General features: G+C 52.1%; 3 protein-coding genes across 3 annotated transcripts; all 3 read left to right on the forward strand.

Moving 5' to 3' along the window:
• Positions 1-38: 38 nt before the first annotated feature.
• rat1 (5'->3' exoribonculease Dhp1) lies at positions 39-3943 on the forward strand. Its single transcript, XM_071028629.1, has 5 exons — positions 39-647; positions 716-990; positions 1039-1164; positions 1231-3002; positions 3066-3943. The coding sequence occupies exons 1-5, from the start codon at positions 341-343 to the stop codon at positions 3679-3681; spliced, it is 3096 nt and encodes a 1031-aa protein (XP_070888318.1). The 5' UTR covers positions 39-340; the 3' UTR covers positions 3682-3943.
• A 483-nt stretch (positions 3944-4426) lies between these two features.
• Positions 4427-9487, forward strand: BJX67DRAFT_26708 (pentafunctional protein ARO1). The gene is made up of 2 exons (XM_071026451.1): positions 4427-9194; positions 9269-9487. Exons 1-2 carry the CDS (start codon positions 4515-4517, stop codon positions 9359-9361), a joined length of 4773 nt encoding a protein of 1590 aa, XP_070888319.1. The 5' UTR covers positions 4427-4514; the 3' UTR covers positions 9362-9487.
• Positions 9488-14252: 4765 nt separating this feature from the next.
• On the forward strand, positions 14253-17277 carry BJX67DRAFT_26758 (stress-regulated transcription factor RPN4). Its single transcript, XM_071026465.1, has 2 exons — positions 14253-14420; positions 14479-17277. The coding sequence occupies exon 2, from the start codon at positions 14884-14886 to the stop codon at positions 17038-17040; it is 2157 nt and encodes a 718-aa protein (XP_070888320.1). The 5' UTR covers positions 14253-14420; positions 14479-14883; the 3' UTR covers positions 17041-17277.
• Positions 17278-21474: the final 4197 nt, after the last annotated feature.

Consider the following 21474-nt stretch of genomic DNA (forward strand, 5'->3'; position numbering starts at 1 on the left):
GGAAGCGCCGAAACAGCCGCAATTCGAACCGTCGCATTCGCAGAGACTTCATTGTTCCTCTAGTTTCTCTTTGACGGACCCAACGGCTGCCTCTCTTTTAATCTGGATGCAGCACCTCTCCGAGCCAGGGCTTTCCTTTTACTCGAATCGATTTTATTTCGTGCACAAGTGTGTTCCGAGACGAGTAGCTGGTCTTCAAGATTGAAGTCGCTGATGGAGCATTTCGCGGGTCATGCTTAAATTCTTTACTCTACCTTACTAAGGTCAAAAAGAATTAGATATTCTTTTTTGCGCTTTACTGTTTTGTCGTATACCTTCCTGAATCTGATTTCTCGCCACCATGGGTGTTCCAGCGCTCTTCAGATGGCTCTCCAAGAAGTACCCAAAGATTATCTCTCCGGTAATCGAGGAATTTCCCTACGAGATCAACGGAGAAGAGGTCCCAGTCGATTGCACGCGTCCGAATCCAAATGGCGAAGAGATGGATAACCTATATCTGGATATGAACGGCATCGTCCATCCATGTACGCATCCAGAGGGCAAGCCCCCACCGTCGAACGAGCAGGAAATGATGGTCGAGATCTTCAAGTACACTGATCGTGTCGTGAATATGGTCCGCCCCCGGAAGCTTTTGATGATTGCCGTTGGTACGTCTGGCGTGGATAATCTTTTACCTTCTCTAGAGACTCGTGGCTAACCCATTCATCTCCTGTAGATGGTGTCGCCCCTCGGGCAAAGATGAACCAACAACGAGCACGCCGGTTTCGGTCCGCCCAAGAAGCAAGGGAGGCAGACGAGAAGAAGCAGGAATTCCAGAAAATGCTCGCGAAGCAGAACGGCGACAAGGACCAAGGACTCCAAGAAGAAGTCATTGAGAAGACTTGGGACAGCAACGTGATTACACCCGGAACGCCGTTCATGGATATCCTTGCAGCTTCATTACGGTACTGGATTGCGTACAAGCTCAACACTGACCCTGCTTGGGAGAAGGTTTGTCGCCTATCATTGAATGTTTCTGCGTGAGACTAAATTTTCCAGATGAAAATCATCATCTCTGATGCAACAGTCCCCGGAGAGGGTGAACATAAGATCATGGAATTCATTCGATCACAGCGGGCTTCTCCTGAACATGACCCTAACACTCGCCACGTCATCTACGGATTGGTATGCTGCTCCTATTTTGAAGAAAGATTCCACCCGAAGCTAACCAAGTATCTTTTTTTTTACCAGGATGCGGACTTGATCATGTTAGGGTTAGCTACCCACGAGCCCCATTTCAGAGTTCTGCGAGAAGACGTGTTCTTTCAGGAATCCAAACCACGGACATGCCACACATGTGGTCAAACCGGCCACAAGGCTGAAGAATGCAGGGGCCAACCGAAGCAGAAGAACGGAGAGTTCGACGAGAAAGGGAAGGGCGCCACTCTCAAACCATTCATCTGGCTCCATGTCTCCATCCTTAGGGAATATCTTGCCGCAGAGCTCTCCGTTCCTCACCAGCCGTTTCCGTTTGATCTTGAGAGGGCACTGGATGACTGGGTATTCATGTGTTTCTTCGTCGGAAACGATTTCCTTCCGCATTTGCCGTCTTTGGACATTCGTGAGGATGGCATCGACACGCTGATCGCGATTTGGCGCGATAACATTCCACTCATGGGTGGATATCTGACACAAGATGGGCGTGTAGATTTCAAGAGAGCGCAGCTCATCCTTCAAGGTCTCGCAAAACAAGAAGATGCAATCTTCCGCCGTCGTAGACAGGCGGAGGAGAGGAAACTCGCGAACGAAAAGAGACGCAAGCAAGAAGAGAAGGCAAGAAATGAGGACCGTGCCAGAAAACGACGACGGAGCTCTCCTTCTTATGAGCCGGCTGGATCGCCGACAACCCAAAAATCCCGCGCCCCTGGAGGCGCTGCCGCGGCTCCAAGTCAGTTGGAATTAATCACCCCCGGCCGGGGTGAACTGGCTCGGCAGACCAGAGAACTAACCCACAGTATGGTGGTCAATCGCGGTGCGGTCTACCGGGCCAATATGGCCAACAAAAGCGCCGCGGCTATTCTAAAGAGCAAGCTGCTTGGCGGGGCCCAGGAGGGTGACCCCCAGGATGGAGAGCCAACGTCGGAGACGTCTGATGCTCAACCTTCTGATGCTTCACAATCAGTCCTTGGCAAAAGGAAGGCAGGTGAGGCGGAAATCGAAGGGAGCGGCACCGAAACACCAAGCAAATCAGAACCGGCGAAAGACGATGAGATGCCCCCCGACACCGTCCGGCTTTGGGAAGAAGGATACGCGGACCGGTACTACGAACAGAAATTCGGCGTTGATCCCCAGAATAAGGAATTTCGCCACAAAGTCGCAAGAGCGTATGCTGAAGGCCTCGCTTGGGTATTATTGTACTATTTCCAAGGTTGCCCGTCCTGGACCTGGTATTATCCTTACCATTATGCACCTTTTGCAGCAGATTTTGTGGATATTGGCGATATCGAACTATCATTCGAAAAGGGCACACCATTTAAACCCTTCGAACAACTTATGGGCGTTCTTCCGGCTTCTTCCAACCACGCTATACCAAAGGTATTCCACAGCCTCATGAGCGAACCTAATAGCGAGATCATCGATTTCTATCCGGAAGATTTTGCAGTCGACCTGAATGGCAAGAAGTTCGCCTGGCAGGGAGTGGTCTTGCTACCTTTCATTGACGAAAAGCGACTGTTGGCAGCCATGGAAAAGAAATACCCTCTTCTGTCTGAAGAGGAAAGGTCTCGCAATGCCGTAGGTAAAGAGGTTCTGTTACTGTCAGAGAGCCATCCGCTTTACCAAGATCTAGTAGCGAATTTCTACTCTAAAAAGCAAGGCGCTCCGAAGTATAAGCTCAACATGCGTGTGAGCGAGGGATTGGCCGGTAAAGTCGAGCGAAATGAGGCATACATCCCCCACAGCTCTCTTGTCTCATCTCTGGAGAAGTACGGTATGCCAACCCTGGAGGACGACCGCTCATTGACGTAAGGCTTCCCCTCTAATAATTACTGTTGTCGTCGTCTGACTGATCTTGTTTTGTCTTCTAGTGTCAATTACGAGATTCCCAAATCTTCCCATGTTCATAAGTCAATGCTTCTCCGGGGAGTGAAATTTTCTCCGCCAGCTTTGGATAATGCCGACATCCAAGCCACCAAATCTAGGGCCCAAAATTCCGGGCGCTCCTATGGCGGGGCACCTCTTCGCGGTGGGCATCGCGGGGGACGCATGAATTATGCCAGCGATCGACCAAATCCTTTTGCGGCACACCTCGATCCCAAGTTCTTGCCGCCAGCAAACCCAGGCGCTCCACTAGGGACGCCGCCTGGCTGGATTCCCCCGCCATCTGGCTCCGCGAGCTTCTCCAGGGGGGCGCCACCTCCCCCAAGGGGCGGAATGTCTCTTTCATACAGCTCTCAGCAGTATGGGTCATATTCCTCAGGTCATGGACAGCAGCGTGATTATCAGGAATCGAGCTACGGTCACGTCGACTTTTACAGCCGGGGGCCCCCGGTACACTACAACAACGGCCCACCTGATCACTACAACGGAAGATCCTCAGGCTATGGATCGCAAGAGCGCCGGGGCGGAGGGTACCATCGCGGGGGACAACGAGGCCGAGACAGCCATTCCTCCAGAAATAAGGGTGGGTACGGCCGTTATTGAAACGGGCCGGAGGACGGTTTCCCACCATGAAGAAGCAATAAAGTGTGGATTTGAAAATATTTGACATGCTGTGAACCATTGGCGTTGGCTTTTTACGTTTCCCATGCTCATGCTTGGAAGTCGGCAAGGAGGACGGCGTTCAATTGGAGGGACGAATTGCAGGTATAACCAATATCCCATGTAGATTACAGTATAAGGAGAATAAGAAGAGACGCCTCAAGGCACTAGATTCTTGGATTAGATCGCCAATCAATGAATTCAGGTCAGTCATGCCCACCGTCCAGCCGCAGGTGGCACTGGGAGCACTGCCGAGCGACGACATCGGAGCTGCGGGGAGAAAATCCCCAAAGGGAGGAATTTTGAATGAGTCAAGCGAAACTCATTTCTCGCTTGCCTGCTCTTTCAGCAACCTTCGAGTCTGCCACTCTCCAGACTCAATTCGTCGTCTAGGCCTATCCAAGCCTTCTTTTGCCCTCGCTCCTCCCGCCATTTCGCTCTTTTGAAGAAGGTCAGTCTTGGTTCACGCCATCCGTCCCCCACCAAGTCGTCTCCGAAGCCGCACCGCCCATTGCGCGAATATACCCCAGGCCCAAGTAGGGTACTTGGGCTTTGCTGTCCCCGATTCGAAAGTGATCCAGTACTTATTGCGCTGGTTGATTTAGGTTGCCTGCCTCTACCCTCCCGTCAAGCCGTTGCAGTCGAACAATCGAGAGGTTGCTTGGGGAGCCCTGTCGCAAATCTGGCATCGGTGAACATGAACTAAGAGACACCGATCTTTCTGCGCCTTCGTACGACTCTCATCTCTCTTCCTTGTTTGTGCTGCCCACCCCGTGATGATGGCCGAACCTACAAAGATCAGTATTCTAGGTCGTGAGAGTATCATCGCTGATTTCGGACTCTGGCGAAACTACGTAGCCAAGAACCTGATCAGCGACTGTCCCTCCACGACCTATGTACTGGTCACCGACACGAATATTGGATCAATTTATACACCCCAGTTCCAGAAGTCTTTCGAAGATGCTACCGCTGCCGTCTCCCCGTCGCCGCGCCTCCTCACCTACAACGCTCCTCCAGGAGAGGTTTCTAAGTCTCGACAGACGAAAGCTGACATTGAGGATTGGATGCTAAGTCAAAGCCCTCCATGCGGTCGGGATACCGTCGTCATTGCTCTGGGTGGAGGGGTTATCGGAGATTTGACCGGGTTTGTCGCTGCGACTTACATGCGCGGCGTTCGCTATGTTCAGGTTCCCACTACTCTCCTTGCCATGGTCGACTCGTCAATCGGCGGGAAAACTGCGATTGACACTCCACTTGGAAAGAATTTGATTGGCGCAATTTGGCAACCGACAAAGATCTACATTGACCTCGAATTCCTCGAGACATTACCAGTGCGAGAATTCATCAATGGCATGGCAGAGGTCATCAAGACGGCTGCGATCTCCAGCGAAGAGGAATTCACAGCCCTAGAGGAGCACGCGGAGACAATACTGAAAGCTGTCCGTCAAGATATCAAGCCAGGACAACATCGCTTCGAGGGTATTGAAGATATTCTCAAGGCACGGATTTTGGCGTCTGCGCGGCACAAGGCGTATGTCGTCTCGGCAGACGAGCGCGAGGGCGGTCTCCGGAACCTCTTGAACTGGGGCCACTCTATCGGTCATGCCATCGAAGCGATCTTAACACCCCAAATCCTCCACGGAGAGTGCGTTGCAATTGGCATGGTGAAAGAGGCCGAGCTGGCTCGCCATCTCGGCATTCTGAAGGGCGTCGCAGTTTCGCGCATTACCAAGTGCATTGCCGCGTACGGTTTGCCTACATCGCTCAAAGACTCCCGAATCCGCAAGCTCACGGCCGGGAAGCATTGTTCCGTCGACCAGCTGTTGTTCAATATGGCCTTGGACAAGAAAAACGATGGCCCGAAGAAGAAAATTGTTCTTCTCTCCGCCATTGGTCGCACCTATGAACCTCGCGCCAGCGTTGTCGCCAACGAGGAAATCCGGGTCGTCCTTGCTCCGAGTGTCGAAGTTCATCCAGGTGTTGCGCAGTCTTTGAACGTCGCCTGTACTCCTCCGGGTTCCAAGAGTATCTCCAACCGGGCCTTAGTCCTCGCAGCTCTCGGCTCAGGTACCTGCCGAATCAAGAATCTGCTGCATTCTGATGATACCGAAGTCATGCTAAATGCCTTGGAAAGGCTGGGAGCTGCCACTTTCACCTGGGAAGATGAGGGCGAAGGCCTTGTTGTGAACGGGAAGGGCGGAAATCTACGTGCTCATCCGTCACCACTGTACCTCGGAAATGCGGGTACGGCCTCCAGATTCCTCACAACAGTCGCCACTCTTGCCAATACAAGTACTGTCGATTCCAGTGTCCTAACCGGAAACAATCGTATGAAGCAACGGCCGATTGGTGACCTAGTGGATGCATTGACAGCCAACGGGGCTTCCATCGAATATGTGGAGAAGACCGGCAGCCTCCCGCTCAAGATCGCTGCTTCAGGCGGATTTGCCGGTGGAAATATTAACCTCGCCGCCAACGTGTCATCTCAGTATGTGTCCTCGTTACTCATGTGTGCGCCATACGCCAAGGAGCCTGTGACTTTAAGGCTAGTCGGCGGGAAACCAATCTCCCAGCCCTACATCGATATGACGACGGCGATGATGCGTTCCTTTGGTATTGACGTACAAAAGTCCTCCACCGAAGAACACACCTACCATATTCCCCAGGGCCGCTATGTGAACCCTGCGGAATACGTAATTGAAAGCGACGCCAGCTCCGCCACCTATCCTCTCGCGATCGCAGCAATCACCTCCACAACCTGCACAGTCCCCAACATCGGATCGGCTTCCCTCCAAGGTGATTCCCGTTTCGCCGTCGAGGTCTTGCGACCCATGGGCTGCACCGTCGAGCAGACGGAAACTTCCACCACTGTGACCGGGCCATCTGATGGTGTCTTGCGGCCGCTTCCAAATGTGGACATGGAACCCATGACAGATGCCTTCCTCACGGCTTCTGTTCTGGCAGCTGTCGCTAGTGGGGAGGGTACAAACCACACAACCCGAATCTATGGTATCGCCAACCAGCGCGTAAAGGAGTGCAACCGAATCAAGGCAATGAAAGATGAGCTTGCTAAGTTCGGTGTGGTTTGTCGGGAGCACGATGACGGTCTCGAGATCGACGGTATCGACCGCAAAACTCTGCGCCAGCCCGCTGGTGGTATCTTCTGCTACGATGACCATAGAGTTGCTTTCAGCTTCAGTGTCCTGTCCCTTGTGACTCCTCAGCCTACTCTTATTCTCGAGAAGGAATGTGTCGGAAAGACATGGCCTGGGTGGTGGGATTCTCTTCGGCAGTTGTACAGTGTGAAGCTTGAGGGAAGAGAGTTGGAAGAGGAGGAATCTCCGGCTGTCAGCCGCGCCGACAAGGCTAATGCTTCAATTTACATCATTGGAATGCGTGGTGCCGGAAAGTCAACAGCTGGGAACTGGGTTTCCAAGGCGCTCAACCGAACCTTTGTCGACTTAGATACAGAGCTCGAGATGACGGAGGGAATTACTATTCCAGACATTATCAAGACCCGCGGGTGGCAAGGATTCAGGGACGCAGAGCTGGCAGTCCTACAACGTTCATTGAAGGAACGTCCAAGAGGCTATGTCTTCGCCTGTGGTGGTGGTGTAGTAGAGATGCCTGAGGCCCGAAAGTTGCTCGTGGACTACCACAAGAACAAGGGGAACGTCCTCCTCCTTATGCGCGACATCAGAAAGGTCATGGATTTCCTCTCGATTGATAAGACCCGCCCCGCATATGTTGAAGATATGATGGGGGTGTGGCTGCGACGGAAACCCTGGTTTCAGGAATGTAGTAATATCCAATACTACAGCCAGCAAGCCAGCCACGGCGGACTGGCTCGAGCATCCGAGAGTTTCAATCGGTTCTTACACGTTGTGACCGGCCAGGTCGACAATCTCTCCATCATCAAGGAGAAGGAACACTCCTTCTTCGTGTCCTTGACGCTACCGGATCTCCGGGAGGCTGGTGACATCCTCGAAGAGGTATGCGTGGGATCTGACGCTGTGGAGTTGCGAGTCGATCTGCTCAATGACCCTGCCTCAGATGGCGATATTCCTTCAGTGGACTACGTTACGGAGCAACTGTCATTCCTGCGTAGCCGCATCTCACTTCCCGTGATATTCACCATCCGTACCAAGAGCCAAGGCGGCCGTTTCCCTGATGATGCTCACGACGCTGCCATGGAGCTATACCGCCTTGCATTCAGGTCAGGTGTCGAATTCGTGGATCTCGAGATCGCATTCCCAGATGACATGCTGCGAGCAGTTACGGAAATGAAGAGATATTCCAAGATCATCGCATCACACCACGATCCTAAAGGCGAGCTCTCCTGGGCGAATATGTCATGGATTAAGTTCTACAACAGAGCACTTGAGTACGGTGATATCATCAAGCTCGTAGGAGTCGCTCAGACTCTCGATGACAATACGGCCCTCCGGAAGTTCAAGAACTGGGCGGCGGAAGCTCATGATGTCCCTTTGATCGCAATCAATATGGGTGATCAGGGGCAGCTGAGTCGTATCCTGAACGGTTTTATGACCCCCGTTTCCCATCCCAGCCTCCCGTTCAAGGCTGCTCCGGGTCAACTTTCCGCAACCGAGATCCGCAAGGGGCTGTCCCTTATGGGAGAAATCAAGAGTAAGAAGTTTGCTCTCTTTGGGAGTCCAATCTCGGCATCCCGCTCCCCTGCCCTGCACAATACTCTCTTCTCGCAAGTCGGCCTTCCTCATGAGTATACTCGCCTCGAGACCGCCAACGCCCAAGACGTTCAGGAATTTATTCGATCTCCAGATTTCGGAGGTGCGTCGGTAACAATACCCCTAAAGCTCGACATCATGCCGCTGCTTGATGAAGTCGCGGCGGAAGCCGAAATCATCGGCGCCGTCAATACGATCATCCCTGTCCCAGCCGGCAAAGGCAAGCCAGCGCGCTTGGTTGGCCGCAACACCGATTGGCAGGGAATGATCCTCTCCCTCCGCAACGCGGGAGTGTACGGACCCAGCGGAAAAGAGAGCGCACTCGTCGTTGGTGGCGGCGGCACCGCGCGGGCCGCGATCTATGCCCTCCACAGCATGGGCTACTGCCCGATCTACATTGTAGGTCGATCACCCGCGAAGCTAGAAAGCATGGTCTCGACGTTCCCCAGTAGCTACAACATCCGGATCGTCGACGGCACCGAAAGCCTGGAGGCAATTCCGCACGTCGCAATAGGAACCATCCCCGCCGATCAGCCCATCGACCCAGCCATGCGAGAAACACTCTGTCACATGTTCGAGCGCGCGCAAGAAGCGGACGGGGACGCGGTCAAGTCCGTCGAACACGCGCCACGGGTCCTCCTCGAGATGGCGTACAAGCCGCAGGTAACCGCGCTGATGCGGCTCGCGTCAGATTCCGGATGGAAAACTATTCCGGGTCTCGAGGTTCTTGTTGGGCAAGGCTGGTATCAGGTCAGTCGAATTCATACCCACCCTTTTCCTCCCTTATCTGGGTTCACGACAGGTGGCCTGACTGAAGTTTACAGTTTAAATACTGGACTGGGATTTCCCCTCTCTACGAAAGCGCAAGGGTATGCTTCCTTCATCATACAGATTTGAGTCACGTTATAGCATACTAACTGGAGGCTCCAGGCGGCCGTTCTCGAAGCCCCATGATTAGGCACCTAAGATCACTTTTTTTACTTATACTTTCCATTTACTCGAGAAAAAGCGATTGCATTTCGAATGTTGAATGTTATACATTTCCCTGGATATACTTCATAGCTAGGGTTTGGTTCGGAGAATGCCTGAGTTTATCTCAGAGTCGTAGACATGGGCTTAAACTGAGTTGAACTTGGAGTGCCTGAGAGCTTCCGCGAGACAGTTTAGTTTAGATTTGAAACCCAACGAAGACTAAATCTAACAATAACCAATACATTTGCACCTTGAGATAGGGAAAATCACGTCCGAGGCCAAGATAAAACAAGTGACAAAAAAAAAAAAAAAAAAAAAAAAAAAAGACAGAAAAAATTCGAGACTTCGAGCGTTCCAGACCACGAAAAGCCCAGACAGAACGCGCAAGAGAATTCAAGAAAAAGAACCGGTCTCGAACGGCGGGTGCATGAACGTGGGCTGTGCGATGGGAATGATGGGAATGATAGGAAGCTCGTAGCGAGTCCCGACCACAACTCCCATACTCAGAGGACAGTGTCGGCTGCGCGAGGATAGCAAGATTGGCGGTTCTGGACGAGTCAAGAAGTCGACGGATTGATCTGCGGCTCCCGGAGGGAGACAGGTCAGAGGTCAGTTGATGTGTCTGATTCTGCAGCTCGGTTAGAAGAGGGAGGGTTATTGGGTTTGTTTCTTGAGGTTGGTTTTGGGGAGGAGGCCCGGGTGGGGAGACAGACGGTCAGTCTATTTTGGGAGTGGATGCGCGTCTCAACGGTCGCAACTGAGACATGCTGTACAATTTTCATACATCCTCCTATCACAAGGAGTTACACAGGTCGTTAGAACGAACCGGGGGTCCTTTGGGAACAGCGTGCTTGACACCGATGGCCGGGTAAATTGTTATCTCTTTCTGCGACGGGAATGTCGGACACCTCAGTCGGGCGTTGACATGCAGCAGCAATTCAACAAGAAATATGCGATGGCAGGAGGTGGTCATCCTTCAAGTCGGGGATATTCCACGAATCCGACGGCAATCTCATCCATCTGGTGCTGCCGTGGCGTGCCGTGTTCCGAAACTCCTTGCTCTGGTTCTGACCTGCCGGCCCGACGACCCAGATTAACTCACCTTCTCTCAATGCATCGATATCATCGGTATCAACGATATCAACGATACTATCATCTTATCAAGCAATTTATCAAGCGACAGCTATCAGGTTCGGATACATACACCCTGTCGATTGTATCGCTTCCTCCATCCGATTGCGCAACCCACCTTATCATGTCGCACACAGCTGGGCCGTTGGCTGCAGCCGCTGTACAAGTCAATAATCTGCCGTGTGAGCCCAAGATTAGAATCGCAATCTGGAGACACTGATTTGAACCCGACAATCCCCGTGCCAGATCCTTCGCAAGGATATGCACCGGTGAAAACTCTGTCGCTGTCACAATCGCATGATCATGGTCACGATGCACCCCCGGCATTGCCCGGGAGCAAGTCGCAGAGGAATCCTCCCCTTACTCGCAAGTAACACCTCGTAAGTTCTAGAAGGGACGAAGAAGAAATTTTCTCCTTCGTCCGCGCATCCTTCTGCAACCCAGAACCCTTTTTTCGTCCTTGACCCTTTCCAGCACTAGTCCCATGCACGAGCAGGATTTGCAGCGCACCGACCGTCTTCAATTCCCCATCTCGCAAGGAAGAAAACGGCCGAAGCCAAAATTAGAAGGTTTCCAGAAACACGCTAGCCCTTATTAGGATGCTAGCCTGAGGCCCTTGCGGAGTGGCCGATCGCAAGGAGCGAACTGGCGCGCGGACCGGGTGTCTCCGAGTTTTCCTTGTTTCGCCAGTACGGTATTTTTTACACTGCCTCACAAACGACGTGGACGCTTCTACGTTCTTCGGATACGAACAGCGCAGCATATTAGAAATCAGGATATTCGGCAAGAATATCTTCGTGTGCGTCACTCATTAATTCATTACTCTGATATGCCTCGATGAATGGTCAGATTGATCGCGACCGAGAAGTCATCGATGAACCGATGAATCGAGTATGCTCCACCCCCATTCTCCACTGTGGCCCGGGGCTTCCGAGGTCGCTTTGACATCCTCCCCAGGCCCACCAATCACCCACCCATACACATGGGAATGAGAAAAAAAAATTTTCACCCTGCGCCCGTTCGTCACACCAGTCCACGTAAAGGGCACCTCGAGGCATGGTTAAGGTGCTGACATTCTCGCACTATGGAGTGCCATCCCACCCAGTGGCTTAGCTTCGTCTCCCCATCACCTGCAAGCTGGTGAAAATTTTTCGTTAAGCTCGGAATTCCGATTTCCGGCTTAGGGATGAATTGCAGGGTTTGCATGTTGCAGTGCCTTGTTACATTCCTCATGGGCTGCTCTCCGTACAAGTTCGTGGTAGTACGCAGAAGGATGAATGGATGCACTGGCATCGGTCGACTTCCCTTTTGACTCGGTGAGATGCCTTCCTTCCAAGTCTGTGTCGACAAACAGCGCGGTATGATGGTTGGGCAGAGCAAGCTCTAGGTAAAAAAAACAAGACTGACCGAAGTAAAGCCTTCGTCCAAGACGTTGCAATAGCCTTATCCATCCTACCCAGAGTATCGTATCTGTCTCGTGGCTGCCACAACCCGACCCCGGCTTGAAAGTTCCAAAGCTCGAGATCCCGAAGATTCGGCTACCCGCTCGGAATCCACTGACTCCGATGAACGATCTGACACCCACGAGATCAAGCGCAGGGCGGACACCCATTTCCCTACTATATTTCTATTTTCCTTCTGCAACTGTCGGCCGTGTTGATTCATCCCTTAGCGGGCGAATATGAGCGAGCTCAGCTGCCGCAAATTGTAGTCTACAGAGAACGATTAGAGCACACCGTGCACCAATACGCAATCAAGCAACTAAAGCATCGCATCAACCAGTGGGACAATCGGATCCAGATGTTTGGGACTGTTGCCACCAGTTTCAGCTGGTCCTCGTCCAAGTTGAACGCTGCGGCAGGTGGGTCGGCAATTGAAGTGCTCGATTTGGGAGCTGAAAGGGTCGCGGTGGTTGGGTCCGGGGTTGATCCACTCTCGCGGGGAGGAGCCTTCCAAAGTTGAAAGTCTCTTGGTGTGGCAGCCTCTAGCAGGTGATTTGCTGGACTGACGGTACGAGAGAGCCAGTTGAGATGGGTGGGGCGGGGGAAAGATGGGAGTTGTCCCAGCTGTGCGCTCGACCAAGTTTGTCAGTGGCTAACCTACGCTGCCAGTGAATTGTAGGCAACTCAATTTCGACCTCAGCGCGGCGAAATTGAGACTGGAAATAATAAGAATATGGAGTAAAATGTACAGAGAATAACAAAATAATGCAAAAAAAAAAAAAAATGAATCGCCGTCAGTAAAGCCGAGTCAGACACTGTCCCATCCGCCTGGAAGCAGGACTATCTCCGAACCACAAAGGAGAAAACTCGGCAAGTCATGTGGGTGCAATCAAGTGAAAATTGACTAAGCAGTGACAAGGAAGTAGCAGCTACGACTAGTCGTATGGAGTAATACAAAGCAATTCAGGCTGGGATGAATGATGGTCGCGGAGTTCGTGACTTCTGGATTATGTGGTCATGTGCCCGTTCTACTGTCTGAGTGATAGTGTCCAGGCTGGACAAGTACCACGGAAAGCATCGGCCGTTCTTGCCTAGTCACACTACAAGCGCGGGGCAGGTGCGCATCAGCTGATCAAGGTTGCCTGGCTGAGCCTCGAGGCGATCGCAGAAGCCATGTTGTCCTTATGCGAAAGCCTCGAAGTGGGCTAAGCGAGCAGTGTTGAGATGCGGCCGAGAGGAACTTGGGAATGTTGGGAGTCTGGTTGAGTTGACATTGGCCCCCGGAATCAGTGTGCCACAAAACATGTGATGGTTAGGAGAACGCCGAAAAACCAATAACTTTAATTGTTACCCCGAGAGTTTTCCGGTCCCTGCGCGGTGCATGCAGAAGCGAAAAACGTGGTGCCAAAGGAGGCACTGGCCAGGTCAGATTGCGCTAAGGAGACTGACTACCTGTCGATCTGTGGCAGACTGAGAAAGATCGAAAGTGGCCCCCTGCGAAGGCAGGCCATGATTTGGCGACCGGCAAGACCGAGACCCTGCTGCATGAAAGCGCCACAAGCTGGCGCACAGCCACCCTTTGTTCTCCTCCCTCGGTAACGCCACATCACCCTAGCCAATCAAGCATCTTCTTTTTCTGTAATGTGGAGCAAGCTCAACAATGATCTTCGATTTGAACCAGGACTCCAGAAGAGCAGCTTGGGGAATTGCAAGGTCTCTGTTTATCCATTCGTCATCGAGAAAACTATGAAAAGTTCTCCTCGGAGAGTCGGCTTCCTCAGCCATGAGATCGATCTGTGGCTGTGCACTTTGCAAGTGCCATGATCGCTGGGCGAGCGGGGGTTCTGCGATCAACGACCCAGTCTCTGAGTCTCTCTCGGCTGCAGCCTACAGAGTGGAGGAAGATTATGTGATGCTAAGTCCGGGGTCAGCACCAGCACCCGAATTTCGAGTTATCCATACCTGACAGGTTACGGACGTTTTTGTCAGCATGGTGTTGAAAGTTATGGATAAAATTTCCTCCCTTGGGAAAGTTCTGGTTGGGAATAATGAGCATCGACTAACGTCGTTGGCTACTCCGACTGCGGATGAATGGTATGCTCCATGTCGGATGAATCAATTATTACTCTGAAGGAAGTGGAAGACAATGGAGAGCCAAGTTGGTGGAAGCAACCTCATGGGCGGGCGACCAGCCCGTTGGGCTGGAAGGATCTTCTGGATTAACACGGCGGTGATCGCAGGAGGAAAAAATAGAAAAATAAAAATCAGAAAAAATTAAAATCACAGACTCGGATTTTCGGAGCTAGTGAAATACACGATAAATTACACTACTAGCGTTTTAGTGCAGACAGGGATGATGCTTCAACTTTTGAAGTTGCTCCCACCCGTCCGAAGAGAGCTTTTGCACTTATGACCGCATAAATGCTTCAAGGTATTAATTCCCTACAAGCCCCTCTGGATTGGCCTCAGACATTTGACCAGCCTTTCAGATCTCTTCCTCGATCAATACTCAATTAAGTACTCGATAACACAGGTGAGTTCAGCTGCCCTTCCTTCTCCACTGATGGCACCACTACTCCCGCTCCCATATCAGCGTGACAGAGGCTATCGTCATCGGTTGTGAGTCAAGGCTAACAACCCAAAAAGACCCAGGGAGTCAAGGACCCCGATTTAAAATCAAACCCATCGCTCGATCATTGATTTCCGGACTTTTCCAGAACAATCCAATCGCAGAGGATACTTTCAGTGCCGGCCCAGCGGAACTCGCCTCCTCGATACTTGGTTTGGGGGTCCTGCTGTGCCAACCCAAATCCTGAGGAACTATTTAAGCTTCTGCTTTTCCTTTTGGGTGGCAAATTCTCTCCCTCAAAATCTGGCGCCTGACGTCTTCTACAATGTTCAACCCGTCACTACGTAAAGGCACCACAGAACCGACTTCATATCCTGCCGACTCTATCTTTATCCAAGACGATCAATTCCTTCCGGACTACTCGCAAGAGATTCCATTCCAGTACATCAATCAAGACCAGCAGCCGCAACTGCAGCCTCCCTTCCACTATCTCCAGGACTTGAGCGTCATCTCTCCGCCCTCTTCCATACCGTCGTCTCCCACCTCGTCTCCAGCGTCGTCCATCTCCCACTTCCCTGTGACGACCGGGGTAGCCGCCGACTACTCAACTGCCGTCTTTGACGGCTGCTCCAGCTTCGAAGCTCCTTCGATGACCCCCGCCTCCTCCTACAATCCGGCTATCAACGTCCAACACTCCGGCTCTCCTCAGCCGCAGTCGTACCTTCCTGCCCAGTTCAACCAGCAGCAATTTGTCTTCGATAACTCGCAGATGTTGACGCAGCAATACCTTCCAAACAACCACACTTGGGAACAAAATCTGCCGCTGTCGAGCCCCGCTCACACCCACAATAACTTCCAGCAGCAATACAACAGCCACAGTTCACACTTGCAGACACCCAATTCGTCCTCAGGAAGGTCCCCGGGGAACTCTGTCCAGCAGCGCCCTATCCACCACAGCGCGCCCACAAAACCCCTGCCCACACCTGTGCACACTCCGGTACAGCGCTCGTTCCTAACCCCTCAATATCAGAAGAACGATCTGTCATCGCACGATGGTAGTCAGTCTGGGCACTTCATGACAGACCAGCAGCCGAACCAGTCACAGCATCAGCACCACCCAAGCGACTACTCGCTTGCACCCTCCGTTTCAACCGTGAGCCACAATTCTCCAACTACTCCTCATACTAGTTTTGAGGACGCCGACGAGATTCAAAAGGCTCTTCCCAATGGTGAGAATCAATCATTCGCTGATGACCAGTGGCTGCATGATTACTTACGTTTCGATGCGCTTCCAGACTACAACAGCTCAACCGGACTTCCCCTGGGTATCCCTAAACTTAACCGAACATTGACCGACGTTATCCAAGACGAACTCTACACTACACCCGTTATGCAGGGGCAACACGGAGCAAAGCTCTCTGCTCACCAGCAGAACTTCCTTGCGCCATCATACCAGAATCCTTTGAGCGATCGGCTCCAAGCTGCCCACCAGGGCCATCTTTCCGCAAGAAATCGATCACCTGTCGGCTCGATCCAACGCGAGCGTTCTCCTTTCAGACAGAATTCTCCCCTAGCAGCGGAGTTCGACCACGATGCGTTTCAACAGCAAGCCGCAGTTACCAGTGTGCCTAACGGTCCTTCCGGAATGGGCATGCAACAGGCCCAGGCTGAACCAAAGACGATTTCGCCAAAGGACGCGGTATTGAACGATTTTAACGAGGGGGAAGATCATACAATCCCATTCATACATCAGTCCGACTTCAATCTTGGCGACACCCTTGGACTACGACAGGACAATACCTTCCAACCGGCTCCGGGCTTTCCCTCGGTGGATTCGTTCACTCAATTCGGCCCAGCCCCTGGGACGTCTCAGCCGTTTGGTTTCAATCAGCCTCGGCAGAGCCGGAGGCAGTCGCAGCAGCAAAACAGCCTTCTACATCAAACGCCAGATTTTCCTGCGTCATTGCCACGATTTGAATCTACTGGAAGCGAGGTATTTTCAAGCGGCATGACGTCCCCGTCGCATGCGAAGACGGCAGCGCCGGCTCAGCGTGAGATCAGCCGACCTCAGGATACTTCGGCCGACAGCGGCACCTACACCTGCACCTATCACGGGTGTACGCAACGTTTTGAGACACCGGGCAAGCTACAGAAACACAAACGCGAAGCGCACCGCCAAACCACCCCTGGAGGTCACCTGGTTGCGCGGGATGGATCGCCACGCAACTCCCAAGCTGGTCCCCACAAGTGCGACCGGATCAATCCTTCGACAGGGAAGCCGTGCGGTTCCGTCTTCTCTCGACCGTACGACCTGACACGACACGAAGATACGATTCACAACGCCCGTAAGCAGAAGGTCCGCTGTCATCTGTGTACCGAAGAGAAGACTTTTTCCCGTAACGATGCTTTGACTCGACACATGCGAGTGGTCCACCCCGAAGTTGACTGGCCGGGCAAGCAGAGGCGCAAAGGCAGGGAGTAGACTCCATGAGATGCTCTTCTGCTGGACCCTTCGGCTCTTGAGCAAAACATCTTGAGTGTGGAGCGACGAATGAGACGAACTGCCTCCCAGATCGTCTCCATGACTCGGCATGACATGAGCCAGCCTCTGATGTCATCGGCACTCCTAAAAGGGGAAGGACTTGCTTTCCAGGCCTGGATCGCCGCAGAAATATCCGCTTCTGGCTAGAGTGCGGCTATCGAATCAGGCCAATGACGCAGTTTATGATGTCATCACTACCACCAACTGATGTTCTCTTTCTCAAAAGAGGCATCACTTTCACAGCTGTCATCAACGTTGGATGACGCAGCTCTTTCGCATTCCATTCTTTTCAACACTTTCAATTTTTATTTCCTGTATTGATTCAGCAAGCCTGCCGGGTTTTATTTTACGATTGGGTTATAGAATTTTGTTTTTTGACCTGCAGAACGGGAACAGGTGATGAAAATCATTGCATCAAAAAGGAGCAGGTTGCGTCGACTGCTGTTGTTTCATTTTCATACATGGGTGGGACTTTCTTTCATGTGCTGTGCTGTACCATATCTTATTGTATGATGTTATGATGCTTTGCATTGTTATCCGGTGTTCCCCATATACCACTTTGCATTGGGCCAGCAAGGCGTGGTTTGAAGGGCGCGCAAGATTCGGTTTGGGCTGTATACTAATGATTGTACGAGTACGGATGATCCTCATAATGACAGTCCAATTGCCCTGGAAGTGTCTCCTCCTTTACTATAATGTATTCCAGAACAGCCCTACGTCAGCCTTCAAAGCATAGTGTACCTCCAAGAGGAAAAAGCTCTCATACACCTAAAAATAAGAATTCGTAGAGCATCCCAGTACGAAAGAAACTGTAAGATACTGGCGATCAAACACCAGGATAATAGAAGATTCATCCTCGATAATAATGGGGGAGTCCGAGTTGGAACCCCCACCCCAAACTTGCTTCAGCTCCTGTGGTACAGACCCACCATAGCACCAGAATGAAGAAAATCCCCCAGTCCATCCGTCCTCAGGGTATCCGCTCTTTGGTATTGTAGATCTGTGGCTGTGCGTGCACCCATGCCCTTGGGTTGGTTTGGGTTGGGTTGGGTCAAGTTATCCACAACGAAGTCGAGTTCAAGCGCGTAGACCAGGGAAAATCCTCGCCAAATCTCAATGTGTGCGCTACCGGCAGTTGCCCTCAATCTGCAACAATCAACCAGAACTAATTCCAGGGGGACAAGGAGTGACAAATCTACAAAAACAAAGGAGCGACCCACCTGCAATATGGCCCCCCTTCCACTTCAGAACTGTCCGTCAGGGACCTCTCCATTCCACAACTCGCCTTTTAACGAACATATCCCGCAAAGTCCATGCTACGGTTATCTCCATGCGTGCGCTCCCCGTCCGATTAGCCCACCCGCCCGCAAATCGCGGCCCGGCAGTGTCTTCCAATTTGTCCCAAATCAGTCCAGTCTCGTGGACGAGAACTTCGCGAAACGGCATAGACCTTTCGAGAAGTCGAAGCCTTGAGTACCTCGCTGCCAGTCCATCATGAAATGTATTCGTCGACCTGTAGTCAGAGCAGCATTTAAGTACATCACGCACGGCTCCCGGTGTAGTCAGCCCGATAACTCAAATCTAGCAGGCACCCTTAAGGTTGATGCTCGAAGCCACAAGATAATTCGTCCGGCCATGTAACAGGCCAGAAGGTGATCTGTCGCTGTTTATCGAGTCGCATTCTTGGGAAATGCTAGGGGTATATTGGCAGCTAGTTCGTCTTCCCCAGGCTCTGCCGAAATCCCGGACCAATGCCTTTGCAGTTCACAGCGCCGACACTTCCATCGCATAGGAGCAGAGAACTTTGTCACTATAGACGCTTAAATGGGGAACAGTAACCTTAATAACAATAGCGTCGACGCTCCGCGGACTCTGAGTAAATCGTGCCCCCAGGCAGCACCGGTACTGCCATCCAATTTCAATCATCAGAGCCAACTGCCGAGTTAAGAGGACGTGCAGACGTACGAATGTTATCCGCCCACCCAGAGAGCCCCAAGCAAAGCGCGTCCGGGACAAATGGTTCTTGTTCTATGCAGAGCTTTCCGGGAGAGCCGCTCTACTAAATACCCCATTGCTCCGGTCCGGAGAAAGAATAAGAAGTCTCCCACGGGCGATACGCTCGGAAAGAAGTCACCTCTTACATTTTCCAAACCAGAGATGGGGAGCAGAAAGGATGCAGACTCTTCATGGTGCCATCCTTCAAAGTCGTGTCTGCATCGCTCGATCTACGTCTCAGTTGCTTCCACTGGTATTGAAAGTTCCCGCCAGCATGCATCCGGGGAAGACCTGAGCTCTGGATAGCGGTGGACACTCATTTCCCCGTTGATTATGGGCTTGTCTTGGCGCCATATCGGCGAAAGCGTGTACCCCATCTCAAGCTGCCCATCGCTGAGGTTAGCAAGCTCTTGGCAGTAATGTGTAGAGAATCTAGCCGAGTATATCTAATCAGGGCCAGAAGGCTTCGAATCGTGGCGTAGTGAGTCAATCACAAAGAGCTCAACAACAAGGGAATCAGATACTCGCGTGTTTGAATTACCCTCGGGTGAAGCCAACCTTGGCTCAACTAGGCGGCCGAGAGAAGACGAGACTGCGGTAGGTCCAGCATCACCTCCACCTCATTGAGCACGACGCAACGAAGAAATGAAACACTGAATGAACGCACAGTCACCACACAGGAGGACGTATCGGATGAGATCAGCCCCCACATCGATGACTTCGCAGATACCCCCCTTCCCCTTCCGGAGCCCTCGCACTACGCAACGACCTATTTCCAATGCAAACTAGGTCCTACGAGCTCCCTCAATAGACCTCAGTACCTCCATTCGCGGGTTCAAGAGCTCGGTGGAAGAGGTCATCGGGTACTAGTAGACGAGCAACGGATTTAACAGCGAGGAGCACTTCTCCTTCCATGTGGCTGCTGTCGAGTTCACGAAGACGATCGCGCCCTCAGCCATTATGATGTCCGCGAGGTACGTGAATTCCCAGCAGCATAGCTGGATGGCAATAGAAGGTTGATTACCCCGGGCAGGGATATATTGCCATGATCATCCCGCGCCTCACCTCGGAAAACGATAGCGGATACTCTTGGGGGAGGATGTCCTCTTTAGAGCCCTAGCAGGTCGACAGGAGTCCATCACGGTAGACAAAAGTATGCTTGTGCTCGAGTCCAAGGATCTCATCCGAGATAAATTCCAGCATACGGTATCTGCAGATGGCATTAGGATTGTCGATAGGTCCAATGAGTTGCCGAATGGTTAGTATTCGTTCTCTTGTTCCCTGTCCATGCTGATATCTCAACCTCTCGGGGTCACCAATTATGTTGGCATGGGATTCAACTGGTGGGCAGTGTTTTTCCTGTCATTATATGCGAAAATTGACCCTCTTTTTTTTTCTAAGGGCGCCGTGGTATATTCCATACTACTCCTCCGGATTGGTGGTTTTCCGAAGAGCAACGCGACAAGAGATACGGATAGGGATGATTGAACAAGGCCGGTCTCTCCCGGTTGATACGGACTATTGTCACGGCCTACTGCGTGGTATGCAGTTCTGTTCAATTCCAGTTCCCATACGAAGACTGTACATTCATTAGCGTTGTGAGTACATGCTATTGCGCCCTGATAGGCCTGCTCGGGGCTCACAGATCTGTGGGTGGCTCATAAGCTAGATCCGATACCGGACAAGTCAGTGACAGCGTTGCCAATGAATTGCCTCGTCTTATCGTTCGAGCCGCAGTTGCGGATTTTGTCACTGCTATGCATCACAAATCGAGGCTCGGATGGGGGGTGGTTGGAGCATGAAGGTAGCAGCAAGGTGAACCCTCGCGGCAGTTTGTGCGTCTCTATGATAAATAGGTCGCTTCCGCTGTTAGTGGATGCGGTGGTCGGAAATAACATATGTCAGCTTTCCGGCGTAGTAATATCTGCCGTCTTAAGGTGTAGGTGGCCGGTGAGGTGCACACCACGCGAATTAGTTTCAGTGCCATCTTCGCGGCTTTGTAGATAACACCTCTTCTCTCTAGTTTGCAAATCAGTTCCATGGGCCAGGATCTACCGGACTACCGGGGGTTTTTATCGAGGAGTATATCATCCCCTTTCATCTTCCCGTAATTTGTCGGTCACGCAAGGACCGCCCCTTGAAGTGCCAGGATCAACGACGAATCTCTTCTCTACGCCATTGTTGTGCGGAATATAGGGCCTCGTCAATATCCCCTCGGGTGAATCCTCGCGCAGTGGCACTGTGGGGGCGTATAGCCACCCTCCGCAGAGCAATTTGACGTTTTGGTTCTGGTTTCCCCATCCTGAAGGGTGAGACATCTTCGGGCGTGCCGCGAGGCGGGTGACGAGGTGTGCCAGGTGCTGCCTCCGCCCACAGTGG

Source organism: Aspergillus lucknowensis, assembly GCF_044049455.1.
Source record: "Aspergillus lucknowensis strain CBS 449.75 chromosome Unknown BJX67scaffold_10, whole genome shotgun sequence".
Classification (NCBI taxonomy): Eukaryota; Fungi; Ascomycota; class Eurotiomycetes; order Eurotiales; family Aspergillaceae; genus Aspergillus; species Aspergillus lucknowensis.